The sequence below is a fragment of the Sorex fumeus genome, unplaced genomic scaffold (assembly GCF_029834395.1).
Source record: "Sorex fumeus unplaced genomic scaffold, SorFum_2.1 ptg000162l, whole genome shotgun sequence".
In the NCBI taxonomy this organism is placed as follows: domain Eukaryota; kingdom Metazoa; phylum Chordata; class Mammalia; order Eulipotyphla; family Soricidae; genus Sorex; species Sorex fumeus.
Genome location: NW_026606219.1, coordinates 433,699 through 458,538, shown reverse-complemented (window position 1 = coordinate 458,538; position 24,840 = coordinate 433,699). Strand labels below are relative to the sequence as shown.

Sequence of the window (24,840 nt, the reverse complement as noted above, 5' to 3'; positions counted from 1 at the left end):
CAGATGGAACCCCAGTGACCAGAAACCTCTAGAAGCATAGCTCGAGTATGCGGGTACTAGGACTTTTCCTCCAAATTGCCGGGACCCTCCCGGCTCCCATGTAACCTCTGATTCCGGAAGTCACGCCCACGGCCCGTCCCCCAGCGCCATCTTTACAGCACACAGCCACAGAGAGAGAAGAAGGGCCACATGGAGGGCTGGCTCCACAGCTTCCGGAGAAGACACCAGGTTCCAAAATGTGCCGAGACTGCCGGGAAGTCCCAATTGGCGTCAGTGTCGCTTCCCGCCTCCCCCAGATGGAACCTCGGTCACCAGAAGCCTCTAGAAGCATAGCTCGAGTATGCACGAACTAGGACTTTTCCTCCAAACTGCCGGGACCCTCCCGGCTCCCAGGTAACCTCTGATTCTGGAAGTCACCCCCACGGCCCGCCCCCCCAGCGCCATCTTTACAGCACACAGCCGCAGAGAGAGAAGAAGGGCCACATGGAGGGCTGGCTCCACAACTTCCGCAGAAGACACCAGGTTCCAAAAAGTGCCGAGACCGCCGGGAATTCCCAGATGGGGTATGTGCCGCATCCCGCCTTCCCCAGATGGAACCCCGGTGACCAGTATCTTCTACAAGCATCGCTCGAGTATGCGGGAACTAGGACTTTCCCTTCAAATTGCATGGCCGCTTATGCGGCCGCGTGACTTGTCTATATATACAAAGTGATCAATGGGAAGTAAATCACCCAACGTTTCTCCCTGAAAATCAGTTAAGTTTGGATCACGGCCACAGCCCTTGAAGCATAAGAACTTAATGCAGAACCCAGCAGCTTGGAGCAGAAAAGTGAACGGACTATGCCTTAATCCAGGCCATCATGTCTGCCCTGTAGGGGAATGGGTGTTGCCCCATTTGCCCTCTCCTCTCTGGAAAGAAAGATGTCGGCCGCATGGGAGCGTTGTTGAGAGCAGGTATGACCCGGAGGTGTGAGGGCGACTAAAACATCATGGAAAGGGGGGCTTTCCTGTCCATCCTTCACGCCCTACCGAGGTCACCAGTTGCCCCCCACAAGCGGCTCTCCGGCACGGCTACAGTCCCAGAAGCACAAGGACTTAAGGCAGAACCCAGCAGCTTGGAGCAGAAAAGTGAACGGACTATGCATTTATCCCGGCCATCATGTCTGCTCTGAGGGGAAAGCGTGTTGCCCCATTTGCCCTTTCCTCTCTGCAAAGAAAGATGGCAGCCGTATGGGTGCCTTGTGGAGATCAGGTATGAGCCGGGGGTGTGAGGGCGACTAAAACCTCATAAAGGGGGGCGTTCCTGTTCGTCTTTAACGCCCTACCGAGGCCACCAGTTGCCCCCCACGAGCGGCTCTCCAGCATGGCCACGACCCCAGAGCACAGAAACCAATCTCTTGATTATCTGACTCTCAGTAGAAATACTTCCAGTGTTAATTAGTAAAATAGCGGAAATCCAAAACCAACATTTAATTCTTGAACCCAGCTGTAGAAAGTGAATCACTTCACAATGCTTTTTCAGCATGTCTGATTTGGGGGGGTAAACTCTAAATAATAGTGGTGCATCTTTTATTGAAACAATGAATCTAATCAAAGCAGATAGAGTGTTAACTAGAATTCATCTGCCTCGCAGGCATTGGCAGGGGTGAGGGGTGGGGTTTTATTGGGGTTCTTCTTGGTAAAAAATAAGTATTGGTAAAGGGAAAGGTGTTTGATATTTGCATGACTGAGACCTTAACCTGAAAGCTTTGTAACTTTTCCCACAGTGATTCAATAAATAAATAAATTATTTAAAAAAATAAAATAACTTGAAGAGGGAATACAATGTTTTAAAGGTGATAAGCTCAGATCAACCTTGGCCCCCGAAGAAAGAGGCTCTCAGGGGAATGGTGCCGCCAGCAGGTCAATCTGTACCTGTGAGGCGAGTGCATTAGCAGCCTGATGGCAACTTCAGATTTCAGATACTCCAAAATTGCTGCTGTGCCTTTGGCCAGACCCCAAAAACTTAGGGTAAAGTTTCATAAGAAAGTAAACGGCCAAAAGTTAGGTCTGTGGGAGACACTCCCACAAACCACTTCTGGCTCAGCTATATAATTGGAGACATGGCCTCTCTGGTTCCTGATTGAACTGCTTAATGGCCATGATCCCAGAGACTCAGAAACAAATCTCAAAACCGAACGGCTTTTGGCAGAAATGCGTCTGGTCCCTGAAATAGGTTACTGGCTCCGGACCACCTCAGGTGGGAACAGGTTTTGTGCTTTGGTCTGTTCCCCCTGGCAGCCTGGTGGCCATCATCTTTCAGAGGCCACTGGACAGTCAGGTTTGGGCCCAAAGTGACGAGACATGTGGCGCCTCATGGGATGGGGGTGGAGCCCGCCCTTTCCTCCCCACTCCAATAAGACCCCAAGTCGCCGCCCACGATAAACCTCTCTGGCTCCTGATCAAACCATTTAATGGCCATGATCCTAGAGACTCAGAAAGAAATCTTGAAACCCAGCGGCTTTTGGCAGAAATGTGTCCGGACCTCGCAGTAGGTTACTGTCGCCGGGCCACCCCAGGGGGGAAAGGGTGTTGTCCCTTCGACTGATATCCCTAGGCAGGTCGGTTGCCGCCATCCTCCAGAGGCCATTGGACAGTCAGGTTTGCGCCCGCAGTGACGAGACACACGGGGCCTCATGGGATGGTGGTGGAGCCCTTTCCTCTCAACTCCAATGAGATCCCAAGTCACCGCCAACAAAAGTCCTCTCTGGCTCCTGATCAAGCCACTTAATGGTCATGATTTCAGAGACTCAGAAACAAATCTCTGAACCCAACAGCTTTTGGCAGAAATGCGTCCTGTTCATGCAACAGGTTACCAGTGTGGACTTACCCAGGGGGGAACAAGTTTCATGCCTTAGCCTGTTCCGCCTGGCGGCCCATTGAATACCATCCTCCAGAGGCCACTGGACAGTCAGGTTTAGGCCCGCAGTGACAAGACACGTGGAGACTCATGGGATGGGGGTGGAGCTGGCCCTTTCCTCCCCACCCCAACTAGACTCCTAGTTGCCACCCACAAATAGCCTCTCTGGTTCCTGATCAAGCTGCTTAATTTGCCATGATCCCAGAGACTCAGAGACAAATCTCGGAACCCAGTAGCTTTTGGCAGAAATGCATCCGGACCCTGCAGTAGGTTACTGTCGCTAGGCTGCCCCAGGTGGGAAAGGGTGTTATCCCTCCGCCTGCTCCCTCTAGGCGACTCAGTGGCCACCATCTTCCAGAGGCCATTGGGCAGTCAGGTTTGGGCCCTCAGTGACGAAACACGTGGGGCCTCACGGGATAGGGGTGGAGCCGGCCCTTTCCTCCCCAACTCAACGAGACCCCGAGTCGCCACCCATTAACGGCCTTTCTGGTTCCTGATCAAGCTGCTTAATGGCCATGATCCCAGAGACTCAGCAACAAATCTCAGAACCCAGGAGGTTCTGGCAGAAATCCCTCCAGATTTAATTGTTAAAACTTTGGAATTCCAAAATTGCATGGCCACTACTGAAGCCATGCAACACTATATGTTATTCATAACCAGCAATTGAAAACAAATTGTCTAGTGTTAAATTTTCAGCAGATCTGAGTGTTGGGGTAAAATCCCAAATAATAATGTTGGGTCTGGTGTCAAAATATTGAATGTAATCAAAGTAGAGAGATAGTGATTTGGAAATTATCTGCCCCACAGGTAGGGAGGAAGTTCGGGATTGGGGTATACTGGGGTTTTTGGTGGTGGAAAATGGGCACTCCTGAAGGTACAAGTGTTTCATTGTATGACCAAGACTTAAACCCAAAAACTTTGAAATGCTCTCACGGTGATTCAATAAATAAAATTATAAAAAATGAAAAAAAGTAAGGTGGAGTTCATGCCCAATTCAATCAGTAATCAGTGGCTGAATAAATAGCAGTACTCCTACACTAAAAAAAAAGAAAGAGGCCCTCATTCATTGTTGGTGGAAATGACAACTGGTCCAGCCCTTTGGGAAAACAATACGGACACTCCTCAAAACCTAGAAATTGAGCTTCCATCTGACCTAGCAATACCACTTCTAGGAATATACTCTGGGGGTGCAAAACTGCTTAGCAGAAAAGGCATCTACACTTCTATATTCACTGCAGCACTGTTCATAGTTGCCAGAATCTGGAAAAATCCCAAATGCTGTGAACAAACCACTGGATAAAGAAACTGGTACATATACACAGTGGTATACTACAGATACACTAGGCAAAATGAAATCATAAAATTCGCTTATAAATGGATAGACATGTGGAGTATCATGCTTTGTGAAATGAGTTAGATGGTGAGGGACAGACATTGATTGCCCTCATTTGTAGGATATAAAAATACATAGTATAGGACTAATACCCAACTACAGTAGAAACAAGGGCTGGAGTGATAGCACAGTGGTAGGGCGTTTGCCTTGCACACAGACAACATGGCCGACCCGAGTTCGATTCCTCCGCCCCTCTCGGAGAGCCTGGCAAGCTACCGAGAGTATCTCGCCTGCACAGCAGAGTCTGGCAAGCTACCCTTGATGTATTCGGTATGCCAAACACAGTAACAACAAGTCTCATGATGGAGACGTTACTGGGCCCACTCGAGCAAATCGATGAATAATGGGAGGACCGTGACCGTGATAGTAGAAACAAAAGCCAGGAGGATTGGTCCACGTATGGAAGCCTGCCTCAAGTGTTGGGGAGGAGTCAAGTTAGGATAGAGAAGGACCTCTATGACAAAGATGGTTGGAAGTCATCTCTCTGGATGGGAGATGCATGCTGAAAGTGGGTAAAGGACCAAGCATGATGGCCTTGGTATCTGAATTGCAAACCATAATGCCCAGAAGTAGAGAGAGATAGAAAGAAGAAAAGTGCCTATCAAAGAGACAAGCTGGCAGGGGGTTTCGTTGTTAGGGGTGGCGGGAAAGATACTTGGCAGTGTTGGTGGTGGGAAATATACACTAGTGGAGGGATGGGTGGTAGAATACTGTATGACTGAACCTGATCCTGAACAGTTTTGTAACTATGCATCTCACAGTGATACAATTACAAGAAAACAAACAATATAGTGAGGAGAAAGAAACAAAGAGTAGAGGGGTAGGGAAGAAAAGACAGATGAGAAGAAATGTAAGGGGGACCACAGCAGGGGCGCAAGCACTGTAGGGATTATGGAGGGAACCTGGGAATATTGGTGGAGGGAAATTGATGCTGGTGTTGGGATTGGTGCTGCAATATTGTATGTCTAAAACTCAACTACGAATTACTTTGTAAATCATGGTGCTTTAATAGAATTTAAAAATGAATGAAAAAGAAAAAAATTAGCTCTTAATTTTCTGGTCATCTTTTTTTAATTTAACTCTTTATTCCAACTGTAGCTTATTTGGGAGTTTAGAATGATACGGCCATGTTCGTGTTGACAAGGACACTGACACCACTGACACCTCTTTTGTCGCATGTTCCGAGGAACAGTTCTTTCACAGTGTCAAAAACGGCGTGACGTGATTGACGCCTTCTCGTCTCAGTCAGACCAATGATGTCATACTTGATCTTTTGCGCTTGCACCATCAGGACCTCAATGGATGCATCTGATGCCTGCATACGTGCATTGAAAGTACAGACAGTCATTATTGTACTTCTTCGTTTTGGCAGCCTAGGTCGGCCCTGAGATTTTATGAGCCTCTCCTTCCTCATCCTTCTTAACGCTGCCATATTGGTGGCTCATTCAGGGTCAGGAGAATGGGACCCATTGTATTTACTGGTTTTGGCATATCGAATACAACACGGATAGCTTGCCAGGCTCTGCCATGTGGGCGGGACATTCTTGGTAGCTTGCCAGGCTCTCCGAGTGGGATAGAGGCGTTTAGGACCGCCTCTAATCACCCTTACAGGTGTTCCCATACTTCAAACCACATTTCAACGCATTCAAATATGGTGCTGTAATTTTGTAGTGTTTTATGATATATCGGGCGGGTGAGTTGCGGCTGCACGATCCAGAAAGCGTCCTGGAGGGCATCCGCGTTGTGGCCGCATGGTCCAGAAAGCGTCCTGGAGGGCTTCTACAGCTGGGTAGTGGAGCTAATGGAGGTAAAGGAGGTCTGCTGGGCTGCTAGGAGCAGGCAGAGGATCTCTGCTCCCGGGTCCTTTGACCCTGGAGTCCGATGTCACAGAGTTCTGCTTCCCTGGCTCTCTGGGGCATCACTCATGCGTGAGTCCCGACCTGAGTCCCAGAAAGCGTCCTGGAGGGCATCTGCAGCTGGGTAGTGGAGGTGCTGGCATAAACATTGATTCATTCAAATGCCTAACAACCCGAATCAGACAATTACACTTAAATAGATGTGGCTTACTGCCGGCAGTTTCTATCTTCGTTGTCTACGCACCAGCATCCAATTATGATGAAGGAGAAATTGAGAAGTTCTACATGGAGCTGGAGAAATTCTCTAAAGAAGATCTCACCTTCTACAAGATGATTGTTTGTGATTTTAATGCCAAAATAGGATCGAGAAGATCAGCCGAAGAATTCCACATTGGTTCCCCTGGCCTAAAATGGAACAAACAGGGTGAGAAACTGTCTGAGTTCATCATATCGACCAAGACCATCCATGGTAACTCAGAGTTAAAGAAAGCCAAATCTAAATGTTGGACATGGGAGTCTCTGGGGGAATGGTTCCACAATGAAATTGACCACATCATATTCAATCAATGGTTTTGCCTGACTCATGTTGCTGTTATCCCAAAATTCCAAAAGGATTGGACCACTGTCTCCTTCGTGGAAAATTCTACTTTTTTGTGTGGGAGGGGGAGAGAAGGGAATGCAAAGTTTAAGAAGAGAACTCCCAAAACAACTACCAACTGGGAGCTCATTGGCACTATTGCAGAAGCATGTGAAGATGCCGTCACTGACAACATTAACGAGGAATACAATCAACTGGTTCAGCACCTCCATGATTGTGCAAGGAACGCCGAGAGAGAGACAGCCACAAAAAGACGACTGTCTTCGAAAACTCTTGAGCTCATTCACTAAGATGGCTTGGCGCAAGACTCAGGCAACCACAAGCGAACGTCCGAGCTTGCAAAGCAGTCCAGAGAAGCGATCAAGGAAGACCTCAAAGAGAGAAGAACAGTAGTGCTGGCAGATGCAGCAGAAGCTGGGAAAAACATTCGCAATGCCCGCCTGTCCTTCGCCAACTATAAGACAGATGACTTCCCTCCGATGGCCTGATGGATCTATCACATCTTCCAGAAGGGCAATGGAGATGATTATCCATGACTTCTACTCGGATCTCTTTGATAACCACGTCCACCTGCCCACATACCAAATTCCGCAGCATGGATATGTCATTCCCAAAGTTCTCCCTTTCGAAATCCGAAACGCCATTTTGTCAGTAAAAAAGTGAACAGCACCTGGCCCAGACAAGGTCAAACCTGAACACCTGAAGAACCTGCCGTCAGTACTCATCAATACACTGGCTCAGTTCTTCACACACTACCTGTTTGAATGCAAGGTTTCGTCTTAATGGAAATCCAGCAGGACTGTACAAGAAGGGAACATCCACAACATTGACAACTATCTCCCGATCTGCCTGTTGTCCATCGTCTACAAGCTGTTCACTCACGTCATCCTGAATAATATTGGCAGATCACTAGATGAAGGACAACCATGTGAGGAAGCTGGTTTTCTAAAAGGATTTAGCACAATCGACCATATCCACATGATAACTAAGCTCATTGAGGTTTCTCAGGAGTTCACGATGCGCCCCTCTGTCTAACGTTCATTGATTTAAAGAAGGCCTTTGATTCTATTGAGACGGAAGTGGTCATCAAAGTCCTAGCCAAACAGGGCGATCAAAAACAATACATCAGGATACTCCGTGAGCTGTATTGTGGATTCACTATCAGATCTCACCATTCTACAGAGAGGTGATCATTGACCTCAAGAGAAGGGTTTGGCAGGGTGATACCATTTCACCGAAACTCTTTGGTGCCACCCGAGAATGTCATGCAATGGCTGGAATGGGAAGGAATGGGAGTGAAGATAGACGGTTGGCAACTACACCACCTCCACTTTGCTGATGACATCGTTCTAATAAACACCAAACATCAGCCAAGTGGCACAAACGCTAGCCGACTTTGAGCATGAGTGTGGAAAGGTCGGACTACAGTTGAATCTAACAGAGACAATGTTTATGAGAAATGGTCTTGTTCTTGACATTCCAGTCACTCTCAAAGGGACGAACATCTCCCAATGCAACAGTTATGTGTACCTAGGTCGAGAAGTCAACATGATAAATAACCTGGCACCTTAGTTGTGCAGGAGGAAGAGAGCGTCTTGGAACACCTTCAGAATGTCAAAGAAATAGCTAAAAGGAAAAAGGACCTCTGGCTCTGGGCACATTTCTTAGATTCCACTATTCTTCCTGCATTAATATATGCCTCAGAGACCTGGGCCCTAAGATAGCAGGATGAGAACGCTATTCTGGTCTCTAAAAGAGGAATTGAAAGAGCTATTCTTGGATTATCATGTTTCACTCAAATGAGAGAATGAAACCAGAGTTCCGACCTTCGTCAACGGTCAAGAATCACGGACTCTGTCTTGTTCACCAAGGCGGCAAAAATCAGATGGGTGGACACATAATGAGATTTGGAGATGACCGCTGGACTAGAGTCATTACCGATTGGATTCCCCGGGACGTCAAAAGATCATGTGGCCGCCCACCTACGAGATGGTCAGACTTCTTTGTTAAGACCCTGCATGATCGGTTTGAGGCTCTTCCTCTTCCTAGAATGAGAAGGTGCCATTGGGCTACATTAGTACATGACAGGGATGAATGGAGACGTTACTGGCGCCTGCTCGAGCAAATCAATGAGTACGGGATGTCAAGTGATCAAGTGAAGAATGATACAACTTGATCACTTGATATCCCGTTACTCATAGATTTGCTCGAACAGGAGCCAGTAACGTCTCCATTCATCCCTGTTGCGTGCTAGCGTAACCCAATGATATCTGTTCATTCTAGGAACACGAAGTGCCTCAAACCGATCATTAAGGGTCTTGACGAAGAAGTCTGACCAACTCGTAGGTGGGTGGCCATGCTATCTTTTGATGTCCCGTGGAATCTAGTCGGTACTGGCTCTAGTCCAGTGGTCGTCTCTAAATCTCATTATGTGTCCAGTCCATCTGATTTTCGATGCCTTGGCAAACGAGACAGTGTCCCTGATTCTTGAGTATTGACGGAGATCGGAACTCCGGGTTCTTTATCCCATTTGAGTGAAGTGTGATACTCAAGCTTTGCTCTTTCTATTCCTCTTTGAGAGACCTGAATAGTGTTTTCATTCTGTTTTAATAGGGCCCAGGTCTCTGAGGCGTTTGTTAATGCAGGAAGAACAGTGGAATTGAAGAGATGTGCTCGGAGCTGGAGGTTCTTCGTTCTCTTAGTTATTTCTTCGACGTTCTTGAAGGTGTTCCAAGCAGCTCTCTTCCTCCTGCACAACTCAGGTGCCAGGTCATTCGTCATGTTGATTTCTCGACCTAGGTACACAATAACTGTTGCATTCGGAGATGGTTGTTCCATTGAAAATGAATGGAATGTCAGGAACAAGACTGTTTCTCATGAACATTGGAACATTGTCTTTGTGAGATTCAGCTGTAATCCGACCTTTCCACACTAACGGTCGAATTTAGTTAACATTTGTGCCAGTTGGCTGATGTTTGGTGTTATTAGAACGATGTCATCAGCAAAGCAGAGGTGGTGTAGTTGCCAACCATCTATCTTAACTCCCATTCCTTCCCATTCCAGTCGTCGCTTGACATTATTGAGGGTGGCACTGAAGAGTTTCGGTAAAATAGTATCACACTGCAGAAGCCCTCTCTTGAAATCGATGATCACTTCTTTGTAGAATGTTGAGATCCTGGTAGTGAATCCATAATACAGCTCATGGAGGATCCTGATGTATTGAGTTTGAATGCCCTGATTGGCTAGGCCTCCGATTACCCCTTCCATCTCAACAGAATCATAGGCCTTCTTTAAATCAATGAACGTTAGACAGAGGGGCATTGTGAACTCATGAGAAACCTCAATAAGCTTGCTTATCATGTGGATATGGTCAGTGGTGCTGAATCCTTTTTGGAACCCTTCCTGCTAGCATGCTTGTCCTACATCTAGTGTTCTCCCAATACTATTCAGGATGACTCGTGTGAAAAGCTTGTAGACAATGGACCACAGTCAGATCAGGCGATAGTTGCCAATGTCATGGTTATTCCCTTCTTGTACAGTAGTACAGTCCTGCTGGATTTCCATTAAGACGAAACCTTGCATTCAAACAGGTCGTGTGTGAAGAGCCGAGCCAGTGTATTGATGAATACTGGCGGCAGGTTCTTCAGGTGTTCAGGTCTGACCTTGTCTGGGCCAGGTGATGTTCACTTTTTTTACCGACAAAATAGCGTGTCGGATTTCGAAAGGGAGAACTTTGGGAACGACATATCCATTCTGTGGAATTTGGTATGTGGGCAAGTGGGCGTGGCAATTAAAGAGACCTGAGTAGAAGTCATGGATAATCTTCTCCATTGCCCTTCTGGAAGATGTAATAGATCCATCATGAGGTCGGAGGGCAGTCATCTTGGTCTTGTAGTTGGTGAAGGACAGGCAGGTGTTACTAATGCTTTTCCTGGCTTCTGCCGCATTTACCCGCACTGCTGATCTTCTATCTTTGAGGTCTTCCTTGATCGCTTCTCTGCACTGCTTTGCGAGCTTGGACATTTGCTTGCGATTGCCTGAGTCATGCACCAAGCCACGTTGGCAAATAAGCTCAAGAGATTTCGAAGACAAGCATTTTTTTGTGTTTATCTCTCTCGGCGTTCCTCACACAATCATGGATGTGCTGTACCAGTCGATCGTATTCCACGTCAATGTTGTCAATGACAGCATCTTCGCATGTTTCTGTAATAGTGCCAAAGAGCTCCCAGTTGGCGGTCGTTCTGGGAGTTCTCTTCTTATACTTTGCATTCCTTTCTCCCCACTCTGTGAAGTAGAATTTTGCACGAAGGAGACAGTGGTCCGATCCCATTTGGAACTTTGGGAGAACAGCGACATCAGTCAGGCAAAACCGTCAATTGAATATGATGTGGTCAATTTCTTTGTGGAACCATGCACTGGAAGACTCCCATGTCCAACGTTTAGATTCAGCCTTCTGGACCTGTGAGTTACCAAGGATGGTCTTGGTGGACATGATGAACTCAGTCTCTCATCCTGTTCGTTCCATTATAGGCCATGTGTCCCGATGTGGAGTTCTTCGGCTGATCTCCTCGGTCCTATCTTGGCATTAAAATCACCAATAATGACCTTGTTGAAGGTGAGGTCTTCTTTAGAGAACTTCTCCAGCTCCACGTAGAACTTCTCAATTTCTCCTTCACCATAATTGGATGTTGGTGCGTAGACAATGAAGATAGAAACTGCCAGCAGTGAGCCACATCTATTCAAGTGTAATCATCTGATTTGGGTTGTTAGTCATTCAAATGAATCAATGCTCATGGCTAAGTTCGTGTTGACAAGGACACCGACACCACCAACGCCTCTTTTGTCGCATGTTCCAAGGAACATTTCTTCAGTGTCGAAAACAGCGTGATGTGATTGATTCCTTCTCGTCTCGGTCAGACCAATGATGTTGTACTTGATCTTTCGTGTTTGTACCATCAAGTCCTCGATGGATGTATCAGATGCCAGCGTACGTGCATTGGAAGTACAGTCATTTTTGTATTTCTTCCTTTTGGCAGCCTAGTTCAGCCTTGAGATTTTATCAGCCTCTCCTTTCACATCCTTCTCAATGCTGCCGTATTCAGGGTCAGGGGAATAAGACCCATTGTATTTACTGGATTTGGCATATAGATTACACCACGGATAGCTTGCCAGGTTCTGCCATGTGGGTGGGATATTACTTGTAGCTTGAAAACACAAATAAACTTTACAGGTGTTCCTATTCAGGCATATGTGCTGGTATGATACTTTCAGTAGCCTGCTGGTTTCTCTGAGAGTGAGAACTAGAGAATAAGAAGTCACGTGGCCTTATAACACAAGCTTATGGAAGCTTGTTGTTATAGTCTCTGGATCCTGGCTCTTGATAGGGTTACACGGCAGTTGGTGGATGTAACTGTCTAGCTACTGGAAGGCACAGTCCCGAACCGAGCAGGTTTGGAGATCTCAGCCCCGGGTCCTGCACACATGGGTTCCTCTGCTGGTTCCTTCATGTATCAGGCTCATTCAAGAGTGTGGAGAGTGGTCTCAGCATGGCTTTGCCTGGGTCCCGGAAGTCTTCAGCTTTAGGGCCCTGGTGAGGACAGTCAGGCACAGGGGTAGGAGACTCTGCTTTGTTCTCTTCCGGGAGCTTGGTGTTATAGTCTCTGTATCTGAGTGAGATACAACTAATCCAGTTTATTTATTTATTTTATTAGGTGTACCTTTATTTATTCAGTCACTGATTAGCTGATTGAATTGGGCATTCAAGCCCAATACATCAAGATTCTCCGTGAGCTGTATTGCGGATTCACTACCAGGATCTCACCATTCTACAAAGAAGTGATTGTTGATGTCAGGAGAGGGGTTCGGCAGGGTGATACCATTTCACCAAAACTCTTCAGTGCCACCCTCAAGAACATCATGCGAGGACTGGAATGGGAAGGAATGGGAGTGAAGATAGATGGTCGGCAATTACACCACCTCCGCTTTGCTGATGACATTGTTTTAATAACACCAAACATCAGCCAAGCGGCACAAATGCTGGCCGACTTTGACCGTGAGTGTGGAAAGGTAGGACTACAGCTGAATCTTACGAAGACAATGTTTATGAGAAACAGCCTCATTCCTGATGCCCCATTCGCTCTCAACGGAACGACCATCTCTGAATGCAACAGCTATGTGTACCTAGATCGAGAAGTCAACATGACAAATGACCTGGCACCCGAGCTGTGCAGGAGGAAGAGAGCGGCTTGGAACGCCTTCAAGAACGTCAAAGAAATAGCTAAGAGGACGAAGAACCTCTGGCTCCGGGCACATCTCTTTGATTACACTGTTCTTCCTGCATTAACATATGCCTCAGAGACCTGGGCCCTACGCAAACAGGATGAGAATGCTATTCAGGTCTCCCAAAGAAGAATAGAAAGAGCTATGCTTGGAATATCACGTTTCACTCAAATGAGAGAAAAAATCCGGAGTTCCGACATCCGTCGATGATCAAGAATCAGGGACGCTGTCTCATTTGCCAAGGTGTCAAAAATCAGATGGGCTGGTCACTTAATGAGATTTAAAGATGACCGCTGGACTAGAGCTGTTACTGACTGGATTCCACGGGATGTCAAAAGACCACGTGGCCGCCCACCTACCTGATGGTCAGACTTGTTCGTGAAGATCATGAATGATCGGTTTGAGGCTCTTCATGTTCCCAGAGCGAACAGATGCCAATGGGCTACACTAGCACGCGACAGGGACAAATGGAGATGTTACTGGCGCCCGCTCGAGCAAATCGATGGCTAACGGGAAGTTAAGTGATTAAGTGATTAGGTGTACCTTCATTTATTCAGTCACTGATTAGCTGATTGAATTGGGCATGAAGTCCACCTTACTTTCTTTCATTTTTTATAATTTTATTTATTGAATCACCGTGAGAGCAGTTATAAAGCTTTTGGGTCTAAGTCTCGGTCATACAATGAAAAACCCGTACCTTCGCGAGTGCCCATTCTCCACCACCAAAAACCCCAGTGTACCCCTATCCCACACCCTCCCCGTACCTGTGGGGTAGATGATTTCCATATTAATATCTCTCGACTTTGATTACATTCAATATTTTGACACCAGACCCACCATTATTATTTGAGATTTTACCCAAACACTCAGATCTGCTGAAAATGCAACAATAGACAATTTGGGGTTTTTTTGCCGGTTATGAATAACATATGATGTCTCATGGCTGCAGTAGTGGCTGTGAGATTTTGAAATTCTGAAATTTTAACACTTAAATCTGTAGGGATTTCTGCCAAAACATGCTGGGTTCTGAGATTTGTTCCTGAGTCTCTGGACTTGATCTGGAGCCAGAAAGGTTGTTCATGTGTGGTGACTCGGGGTCTCCTTGGAGTGTGGAGGAAAAGGCTGGCTCTACCCCTATTCTATGAGGCCCCATGTGTCTCATCACTGATGGCGCAAACCTGAATGTCCAATGGCCTCTCTGGAGGATGGCAGCCACCGAGCTGCTTAGGGGGAGCAGGAAGAGGGACAGCACCCTCTCCCCCTGGGGTGACCTGGCAACAGTGAACTACTGCAGGTCTGGACGCATTTCTGCCAAAAGCCGCTGGGTTTCGAGATTTGTTTCTGCGTCTCTGGGAACATGGCCGTTAAGCAGCTTGATCAGGAGCCAGAGAGGCTGTTCGTGGGCGGTCACTTGGGGTCTCATTGGGGTGGGGAGGAAAGGACTGGCTCCACCCCCATCTCGTGAAGCCCCACTTGTCTTGTCACTGCAGGGCCAAACCTGATTGTCCAGTGGCCTCTGGAGGATTAAGGTGGCCACTGGGCCGTTGGGGGAACAGGCCAAGGCACGAAACCTACTCCCATCTGGGTTGGCTCAGAACTAATCCAGTTTATGTGTGCATGTTATTTCCCTCCACTATACCACTTAGCCATATTATCCTATTGACGTCTTTTCTCCAATGGCTTGAATAGTTTTATTATTAAATACAGTCTAATATTGCAAGTTTAGGATATTAGTAGTTTTAATACTTTCATCATTGTAATCACTGAAATAAAATACTGCATATAGTGATAATAAATCTGTTTCTGTGCAAGGGAATATGATCTGAGTTATCCCATTTTTATTTTTGTGTCATTGGCAATCCAATTAGTAGTGGAGTAGCAGGTGTTTTTATTTATCATTAAAATGATCCCTGGTTGGCAAACAAACTGCATTTGTAATGATAGCACTAAATAGCTAGTAGGAGACCATATTGTTTTTATCTGGACCGCTGTAATTCTTAAAACTGGGCATGCCATTTGCCAGGCTCCTGGAAATTTGGGACTCATATATTACAAGAAATACTGATATAAATAGCAGCTTTGAGCTTCTAAGCAAATGCTTTAATTCTTGGCACTTTAACATGTGGGGTGGAAGGAGTTTGGGCTTATGGATGATTCTGAGAACAACTTTTGCTGGTAATATATGCCTATCACTGTCTTTCTATCTTCAATCTTCTGCTAAGAAGAGCCAGTTGGTGCAAATATGACCTACTAGAATTACAGTGGTCCAGATAAAAACCATGTCTCCTAGAATTGTGACCATCTTTTAGTTTGGGGCCAGAGAGATAACTTCACAGGGATAGCTAATGCTTTGCATGCTGGAGGCCTGGATTCGACCCCTGCACCACATATGATCTGTCCCCACACCAACACCACCAGGAGTGACCCTGAGCACCAAACTGGAAGTAGCCCCTGTGCACCACAGGTTGTGACCCACAAACTAACAAATACAAAAAAAATGATTAGATAAGGCTATGGGCAAAGAATCCAGAGAACAGACAGATTCGTTCTTGGTCTCTTAATAACTTAGGTACTTAGAAAAGTGAATTCTTGTTTGTGGGTGACAAGGTCAAACATCTTTGCTTTAACTTTTCCACCACTGACTTATCATTAGTTTACAACATTGTGGAGTTTGGGTGATTTATAAATGCCATATCACCACCAAAAAGACTCATGATCTCTTACCCCTCCTGCCCTTTACCTCTGCTAGCCACTGAGAGCTTCACCAAGTATAGGAATTTGTTTTGTTGTTTTTCTTCAGGTAATTTGTTTCAGTTCTTTATATTATACTTATGAGTGAAACCATTTGTTAGTAGTCTGTTACTTCCTTGTTTCACTTAGCATAATCATATCAAGTTCAATCTATTCTAAAAGGCACGGTTTAATCATTTTTAACGACAGAGCAGTATTTCATTATGTAAACATATGAGAGGTTTTTGGGGGAGGGGGTCTAGAGAGGAAGTGTGAGCATTGCCACATCCAGCAGTGCTCAGTGGCTACTTTTGCCTCTACTGGAGTTGGTTCTGGGGGTGCTAGGGGTGACCACATAGTGCCAAGGATTGAATCCGGATTTGCTGCATGCAAAGCAAACCCCTTAACCATTGTACCGTGGCTCTAGTCCAGCACAGCTTCTTTATCCTGTCATCTGTTTGTGGGCGTTTAGGTTGATTCACATTTTCTCTACTGCGAATAATGCTGCTATGAACATGAGCATGCAAGTATCCTTTTGGAATAGTGTTTCTGATCCTTTAGATTAGCACCTAGGAGTACTACTGCTGAATCATATGAAATGCCCATTTTATTTTATTTTTTTGTAACTTTTGAGCCTCACCAAGCAGCAGAGAGCCTACTCCTAGCTTTTTGTTCACGAGTTGATTCTGGTGATCTTGGGGGACCATGTGGTGCCAAATTTGGAACTTGAGCTTCCTACATGCAAAACATGCACTGAATTATCTCTCTTCTGTTGCCCATCTTACTTTTTTTGCTTTTTTTGGGTTACACCTGACAATGCTCAGGAGTTCCTCCTGGCTCTGCACTCAGGAGTTACTCCTGGCGGTGCTCAGAGGACCATATGGGATGCTGAGGATTGAACCCGGGTCGGACACATGGAAAGCAAATGCCCTACCTGCTGTATTATTGCTCCAGCACCAATTCTACCTTTTAAGTAAACTCTTCATACCTTTTCCCAGAGCAGCTTAACCAATTTGTATTTCCACTGAGTGTCACAGAGTTTCTTCTCTGCACACTCCCCAACGCTTGTTTTCAGTCTTTGTGGTGTAGGCAATTCTCATGGATGTGAGGTGTTATCTTGTGATTTTGATTTGTATTTACTAGTTTAAGTTATGCTAAATATTTGTTATAAGTCTATGAGCCATCTTTATGTCTTATTTGGAGAAGTGTTTATTTGTGTCTTTTCCTCATTTTTTGTTGCGTTTTATTTTGTTGTAGATTTGTTTGAGTTCCCTATATATTTTGAATATTCGCTTGTTGTATGAGATGTATGATGTGCAAATATCTTCTCCCAATTGCTCAGTGGCGTTTTTGTTTTGGCGGTAGTTTATTTTACTGTGTAAAACCATTTATTTATTTATTGAATCACCATGAGAACAGTCACAAAGCCTTTCAGTTCAAGTCTCGGTCAGTCATACCATGATCAAACACCCATCCCTTCACCCGTGCACATTTTCCACCACCAAGAACTCCAGTATACCCCCCCTCACCTCTGTGGCGGCAGATTTCCACTTTATTCTCTCTCTCTCTCTCTCTCTCTCTCTCTCTCTCTCTCTCTCTTGATCACATTCAATATTACTACAAAAGACCCAACATTATTATTTGGAATTTTCCCCAAAACCTGCCAAAAAGACTCATACCTGCCAAAAAGACATCATTAGATAATTGTTTTCTATTGCTAATTATAAAAAGCATATGATGTCGTGTGGCCACAACAGAGGCCACGTGAATTTGGATTTCTGATATTTTAGTAATAAAACCAGAGGGATCACTGCCAAAAGCCCCTGGGTTACAAGATTGGTTTGTGTGCCTCTGGGATCATGGTCGTTCAGAAGCCAGAGGAGGCATTTGAGGGTGACAACCCGGAGCATTGTCATGGCAGGAAGCAGGGCCGATTCCACCCCCCATCCCACGAGGCCCCATGTGCCTCGTCAATGCAGTCTCATACCTGGCTGTTCATTAGGCTCTAAAAGATGCAGGCCATCATGCCACTGCAGCAAGGGGGGACAGGCGGAGGGACAGACACCCCTACCCTCCTATAGCACCATAGTTAAATGCACAGTCCAGATGCATTTTGGTTGGGTATTATATTTTGCTCAGTATGGGGCCCGGAGAATTATCCGGGAGTTGTGGAGCCTGCCAGCCAGTTTTCTTTGCTGCTGTGTGCTGTAAGATGGCGCTGGGGGCGGGTTGTGGGCATGACTTCCGGGATCAGAGGTTTCCTGGGAACTGGAGCAGTCCCCATGCGATTCGGAAAATAGTCCTCGTACCCACATACTGGAGCCATGCTATGGTCACCTGGATTCCATCTGGAGAAGGCGGGCAGACAGCACCTATGCCATCTGGGACTTCCCGGTGATATCAGCTTAGTATGGTGCCCGGAGAATTCTCCAGGAGTTGTGGAGCCTGCCAGCCAATTTTCTTTGCTGCTGTGTGCTGTAAAATGGCCTGTGTAAAATCTTTCAATATAATGTAGTTTCATTTGTTTATTCTTGTTTTGTTTTCCTAGTCTCTACATATATCTTTTATGTGAAGTACTGAAGATTCCTGCTTTTTTAACCTTAATTTTCTTACCAGGCTACACAGTTTCTCTTCCTATTTCTATCTCCTGATTGGTTAGGTGAGGTTCATGATTGAGGAGTTGAGTTCTAGACCTAATCTACCTTTCAGCCTTCTTGGTCGTTAATCTAAGTAGATTAACTCTCCTCATCCCCCATAAAATAACCCTCAACCATAAAGTAAGCTTTCCTTTCAAATAAGTTTGTAAGTGTTTTTTTCTCCCTCTATTAGCCTAAAGCTCTTACATGTTAGAAATTGGGGCTAGAGAGATATTAGTGCACTTGCCTTGCATATTGCACACCCGAATTCCATTTCCAGGCATTGTTCACTGAGCCCCAACAGGTGTGATTCTTGAAAGCAGAGCCAGGAGAAAGCACTGAGCACTGCCGGATGTGGCCCCAAACAACAAAAAAATGAAAACATAAAATGTGGCTACAGGAGCTAGAAAGCTAACATAGCATGTAAGGAGCTTATCCTGCATGTAGCCAGTCTAGAATTGATCCCCAGCACTGCATATGGTCCCTAGAGCACTGACAGGAGTGATGCTTGAGTACAGAGACAGGATAAAGCCCCAGGGATAGCTGGCTGTGACACAGAAACAAAACAAAAACAATAAAATACAGAAAGTAGACCATATGGATTTTACTCCCTAGTACCTAGTGGTGTGAAGCAGGGCAAGTGACTTGATGCTGTGTGGCTTATTGTCCTCTGATTACAGAGTTACCTTAGGTGATGGCAAAGATTAAAAAAATAAAATCTTTATTATCTGTGAAAGATTTTGGAGAAGCTTAGAGGAGTATCTGGATGTGGCTTCTCTAAGTTGATCCTCATCCCCTGGTTATCTCCTTGATATCCCTAGATATCCTCCTGAGGAACTTGCTGCTTGTTGCAGGAACCATTGACCTTCAGGGATGTGTTCATGGGGTTTACCTTGGAGGAATGGCAGCAATTGAATTTGGCTCAGAGAACATCTACAGGGATGTCATGCTAGAGACAACTCGAGAGAACTATGGTACGGGAATAGAGGGTTGAAGCGATAGCACAGCGGGTAGGGTATTTGCCTTGTACATGGCCGAACCGGGTTCGATTTCTCTGTCCCTCTCTGAGAGCCTGGCAAGCTACTGAGAGTAACTCGCCCCCATGGCAGAGCCTGGCAAGATACCCATGTCGTATTTGATATGCCAAAACCAGTAACTATAATGAGTCTCATTCCCCTGACCCTGAAAGAGCCTCCAATCATTGGGAAAAACGAGTAAGGATAGACTGTTAAATTCTCAGGACTGGGACGAATAGAGACGTTACTGGCACCCACTTGAGTAAATTGACGAACAACGGGATGACAGTGATACAGTGATGACATCCTTCATCTTGTCCCTTGCTATATGCTTTGTTAGACTATACCCTAGAGTTCCCTGTTGTTCTAGTTTTACCTAGCCTCTAGCCAAAGACACATGCATGTCGGTGAGACTCCTGTGCTGTCTGGGTGTTTGAGCCTTACCTGATTCTGCAGTTTGTCTGGGTGTAGATGAGTGTAGGAGGAAGAGGGCAGAAGGATAAGGAGGGGGAGAGAAAAAGACTAGCTGGGGACTTCCTTTTTGGGTTTGGGGGCTATATCCAGTGGTTCTCAAGGCATACTCCTGGCTTTGTGCTCAGGGATCACTTCTGGAAGGCTTGGGGGACCATATATGGTGTGGGAATGGAACCTGGTTTGCCACATAAAAGGCAAGCACCTAGTCATGGTACTATTCTTGGCTGCTTCTGCAATGCATATGTTTCTAGTCACTTTAACTACATCAAAGCAGAGGTATCTCTGCTGTGGTGTAGTAGAAGACCTGTATGTTCTGCTTCCCAACTCTTTCAGAAGATCTCGGGATGTCGGTAAATGGTAGAGCAACTGCCTTACATGTGTGAGGCCCTTGGTTTGATCCCTAGCACTGTTAACAAAAACAAAACAAAGCCAACAGGCCAAAAATCTACTTCAGAGGGGATGCAGAAAAGGAGGGAACAATTTGGTAACTGCGGGTTTGGATATTGGTCAAGTAACAGGCTCAGTAGAAGTCACAGATAGATCTATAAGTGTCATCAAAAACGTTTAAATAAAAAATAGCCTCCATAAAATGCACATGAGAAAATGCTCCACATCATTAATCATCAGGGAGATGAAGATCAAGACCACAATGAGATATCACTTAACACCACAGAGACTGGCCCATATCCACAAGAAGAAAAGCAACCTGTGCTGGCACGGATGTGGTGAGAAAGGGACACTCCTTCACTGTTGGTGGGAATGCCGACTGGTTCAGCCCTTTTGGAAAACAGTATAGACGATTCTCAAAAAATTAGAAATTTAGCTCCCATTTGATCCAGCAATACCACTCCTGGGAATATATCCCAGAGAGGCAAAAAAGTATAGTTGAAGTGACATCTGCAATTGTCTGTTTATTGTAGCACTCTTTACACTAGCCAGAATCTGGAAAAAACCTGAGTGCCAGAGAACAGATGACTGGTTAAAGAAACTTTGGTACATTTACACAATGGAGTACTATGTAGCTATTAGAAAAAACGAAGGCACGAAATATACGTAAAAGTGGTACTACATGGAAAGTATCATGTTAAGAGAAATGACTCAGAAAGAAAGGGATAGACATAGAAAGATTGCATTCATCTGGGAACATAAAGTAACAAAATAGGAGACTAACACCCAAGAATGGCCGAGATTAGTACCAGGAATTTTACTCTATGCTTGAAGGCCAACCACACATACTAGGGGAAAAGGGAGCTCAGATAAAGAAGGGAACACCAAATAAAGGTGTTGGGAGGATCCTCCCAGGATGGGAGAAGCATGCGGAAAGTAGACTATAGACTAAACATGATTGTCATCCATTGCCTCTTTTGCAAACCACAACACCCAATAAGAGAGAGAGAATAAAAGGGAATGCCCTGCCACAGAGGCAGGGTGGGATGGGGGGGATGGGGGGTGGGAGGGATACTGGGATCCGTGGTGGCAGGAAATGGGCACCAGTGGAGGGATGGGTATTTGATCATTGTATAATTGAAACCCAAGCACAAAAATGTGTAAGTCTGCAACTGTACCTCATGATGTCTCACTATTAAAAAATTTTTTTCATAAAAAAAATAGCCTCCAGGTCTGGAAAGATAGTTTGGAGTACTTACTTCATATGTACAAGGCCCTGAATTTGATTCTTAATATTTCCATGTATACACCTTTATTTTAGGTTACGCTATGAGTGATCACACATTAATGGATATTTGTAGGTTCTCTGGGCGCCTCTCTTTCGCTGCCCACGTTCGGTGTTCTCGAGCCACTTCCCCACCTGGCACAGCCATTGTCATGGGCGGATGTGAAGAAAGACCAAGGGCCGAGCTGACTTGTGATCAGTTGCCGTTCATTATATCTCTGGTCTCTCCCAAACTATTCACAACTCTCACAACTCTCTTCCTAACTCGTCCCCAACTCTCTCCAGCACTCTGCCCACAACTCTGTCACCCTTTCTCCCCGCAGCCACCACCTCAACCCCCTCTTCTCTAACCACACCTCACAAACCACTCCCTTCCCCAAGCTCAATCAACATGTTTATCAAGCCTTCCTGACCACCTGCAGCCCACGAAGGCAAAATAGCACTTAAGGGGTGTTTCTCCTCTCCTTAGACCAGTAACTTAATTAGCATCTTAATTCTACTTCGTAATATTTGCCACTCTGTATGGACAGAGTAATAGACACAATTAGGCTTGTAGGGCGACTCTCCTGGGGACATCTTGCCACAGACTCAGACTACAGTGTTCACGCCGGATTAATCATTTCTAACCCCAGCAGGGTCTGAATCTAGTTTTTACTTTTTGGATCATGACAGAATTTGTCCACTATCATGCTCTTAATTTATAGTTAAGTATTATGGCACTTTGGCCATTTTGATGCTAGGGTAGCTCACAGCTTGCCCTTGGTCCATCCAGTCCCTTGTCGGGACCTTGCTTTTGGGGATCTAAGAAGTAAGGGCAACTGAAGCTTAAGTTGAGAGAGTAGATGTCCAGTAGGTAATATTATCTGGAGTCAAATAACTCCCAAGTTACAGGCTTGTCTTTTTAGCTGTCTTCTTGTGTCCATACAAAAAGTAATTGCTCTGAAGTAACTAACCATGCAAAGGACATTAAGGAGAAGAGAAAAACAATATTTACAAGTCAGCAGAGTCTGATCAGGAGGCAAAGGTAATTGACAGATTGTGGGAGCAATCAACAAACCCAAGCTCTAGGGAAGAAGCGCAAACCAATGTTATCCTACACTCCCAGGGGTAGCTTTGGTACCCCTGGAGCACTACAAGGCTGAGAATCACAGGGTATGGTCCTTACGATAGACTATAGACCGAACATGATAGCCACTCAATACCTCTTTTGCAAACCACAGCACCCAAAAGGAGAGAGAGAACGAAAGCGAATGCCCTGCCACAGGGGCGGGCTGGGATGGGGGTTGGGGGTGGGAGGGATGCTGGGAGCATTGGAGGCTTGGAATGGGCACCGGTGGAGGGATGGGTACTCAATCATTGTATAACTGAAAACCAAGCACAAAAATTTGTAAGTCTACAACTGTACCTCATGGTGTTTCACTAATAAAAATTTTTAAAAAGCTGCCTTCCTTTTGGGAGACCTGAATCACTTAAGTTAAGTGATTAAGTGAAGGCTCTGAATCCAGATCAGAAACTGGAGGAAAGTCCCAGCTGCTAAATTCAATCCCAATTCTATCATATAGAATTGATGGACCTCAGTATGGATTGAACAGGAGCTCTAGATGGATACCCAAAGCAAGGTGTAGAGGTGACCCGAGACAATAAAGAGGACATAGGTGAACTCATGAAATCCTTAATAAGTTCCACAACCCACAACCACCCTCTTGCCCAAACTCCAACTCCGTGTACCTGCTTCGTGTGTTTTGTTGTCAGACTATTTTGTCAGTCCCTACCCAGCTGCATCATTCTCAGTTGTCTCCATCAGTAGGGAGCAGAGCTTCTAACACCTTTTCCAGGCTCTTTGGCCTTTACTTGCTGGCTGCTCATCATCATTGCTGGAGTCTTTCTGCTTTCCTAGGCTTTAGCTGTGGAAATCTGGTCCTCAGCGTCTAGAGGAATATCTCATCTATATCTGCCTGACTATATCCTAAATCACAGCCTCTATACCTCTCACAAGTCATTGTGCCCTGAGGTGTCCAAATAATCTTAGTTATCCCTAATACCTCTGCTGCCTCCTGCTGCCTCTCCCTGTGAAAGCATTGTCCCTCCAGAAACATGAACCTTTTCTTTCTTTTTAGAAGAAAATTTGATTTTTTAATTTTTAAACTTATTTATCTTTTAACTGAATCATAGTGAGATACACAGTAACAAGGTTGTTTGGGTTTCAGTCACACAATGTTCTAACACCTGTCTCTTCACCAGTCCACAGTCCCACCACCAATGCCCCTAGTTTCCTTCCACCTTCCCCACCTCCTGCTTCTGTGGCTGGGACTTTTCTTTGCTTTATCTATGTCTCTCTTTTTTGGCATTATGGCTTGCAACACAGATATTTAAAGGTTCTCATGCATAACCCTTTACCTAGTTTCAGCACTCAGTTATTGTCCAGAGTTATTGTTCCCAACTATTATTGTCATAGTGATCCCTTCTCAATCCTAACTGTCTATACCCCCCACATACTTGTGGCAAGATTCTAACCATGCACCAGTTCTCCTGGCCCTTTTTTTTCTGTCCTTGGATACTAATCTCATGCAATGTTTTTTATATTCCACAAATGAGTGCAGTCATTCTATGTCTGACCTTCTCCTTCTAAATCATTTCACTCAGCATGAAACTCTTCATGTCTATCCTTTTATTAGTGATTTCATAACTTCACTTCCCCCAACCCCTTTCTGGCTGTGTAGTATTCCATTGTGTAGATGTACCATAGTTTCTTTACCCAGTTGTCTGTTCTTGGACACTCAGTTTTTTCCAGATTCTGGCTATAGTGTTTAGTGAGTCAATGAACATAGACTTGCAGATGACTTTCTTGTTGTATGTTTTTGGGCTCCCAGGGTCACGATCACGATCACAACCATACTGTTGTTCGTCGATTGCCTCGAGCAGGTCCCAGTAACATCTCCTTCATCCTAGCCCTGAGATTTTTTAAAAAGTGTCATATTCAAGGCTCTTTCAGGGTTAGGAAAATGAGACCCATCATTGTTACTGGTATTTGGCATATTGGGTATGCCATGGGGAGTTTGCCAGACACTGCCATGTGGGCAGGTTACATTCAGTAGCCTGCCTGTTTGTCCAAAGTAAGAATGAGGTAATAAGATGTCGCGTGGAATGTGGCCGCGTGCTTCTGGGAGCTGGGTGTTATAGTCTCTGGGTCTTGGCCGTTGATGCGATTACACGGCGCCAGGGGGCCAGTTGGTGGGTGTGACCCCTGCCTACTGGAATATGGAGGATCTGGGTGGAGGATACTCAGC

General features: G+C 45.5%; 1 protein-coding gene across 1 annotated transcript in view; it reads left to right on the top strand.

Moving 5' to 3' along the window:
• Nucleotides 1-236: 236 nt before the first annotated feature.
• Nucleotides 237-24,840, top strand: part of KRBOX4 (KRAB box domain containing 4) — a 60,001-nt gene continuing 35,397 nt past the window's right edge. The window contains 3 exon segments of the mRNA XM_056107358.1: nt 237-338; nt 19,246-19,315; nt 19,318-19,365. Coding sequence (XP_055963333.1) covers nt 237-338; nt 19,246-19,315; nt 19,318-19,365 — 220 coding nt within the window.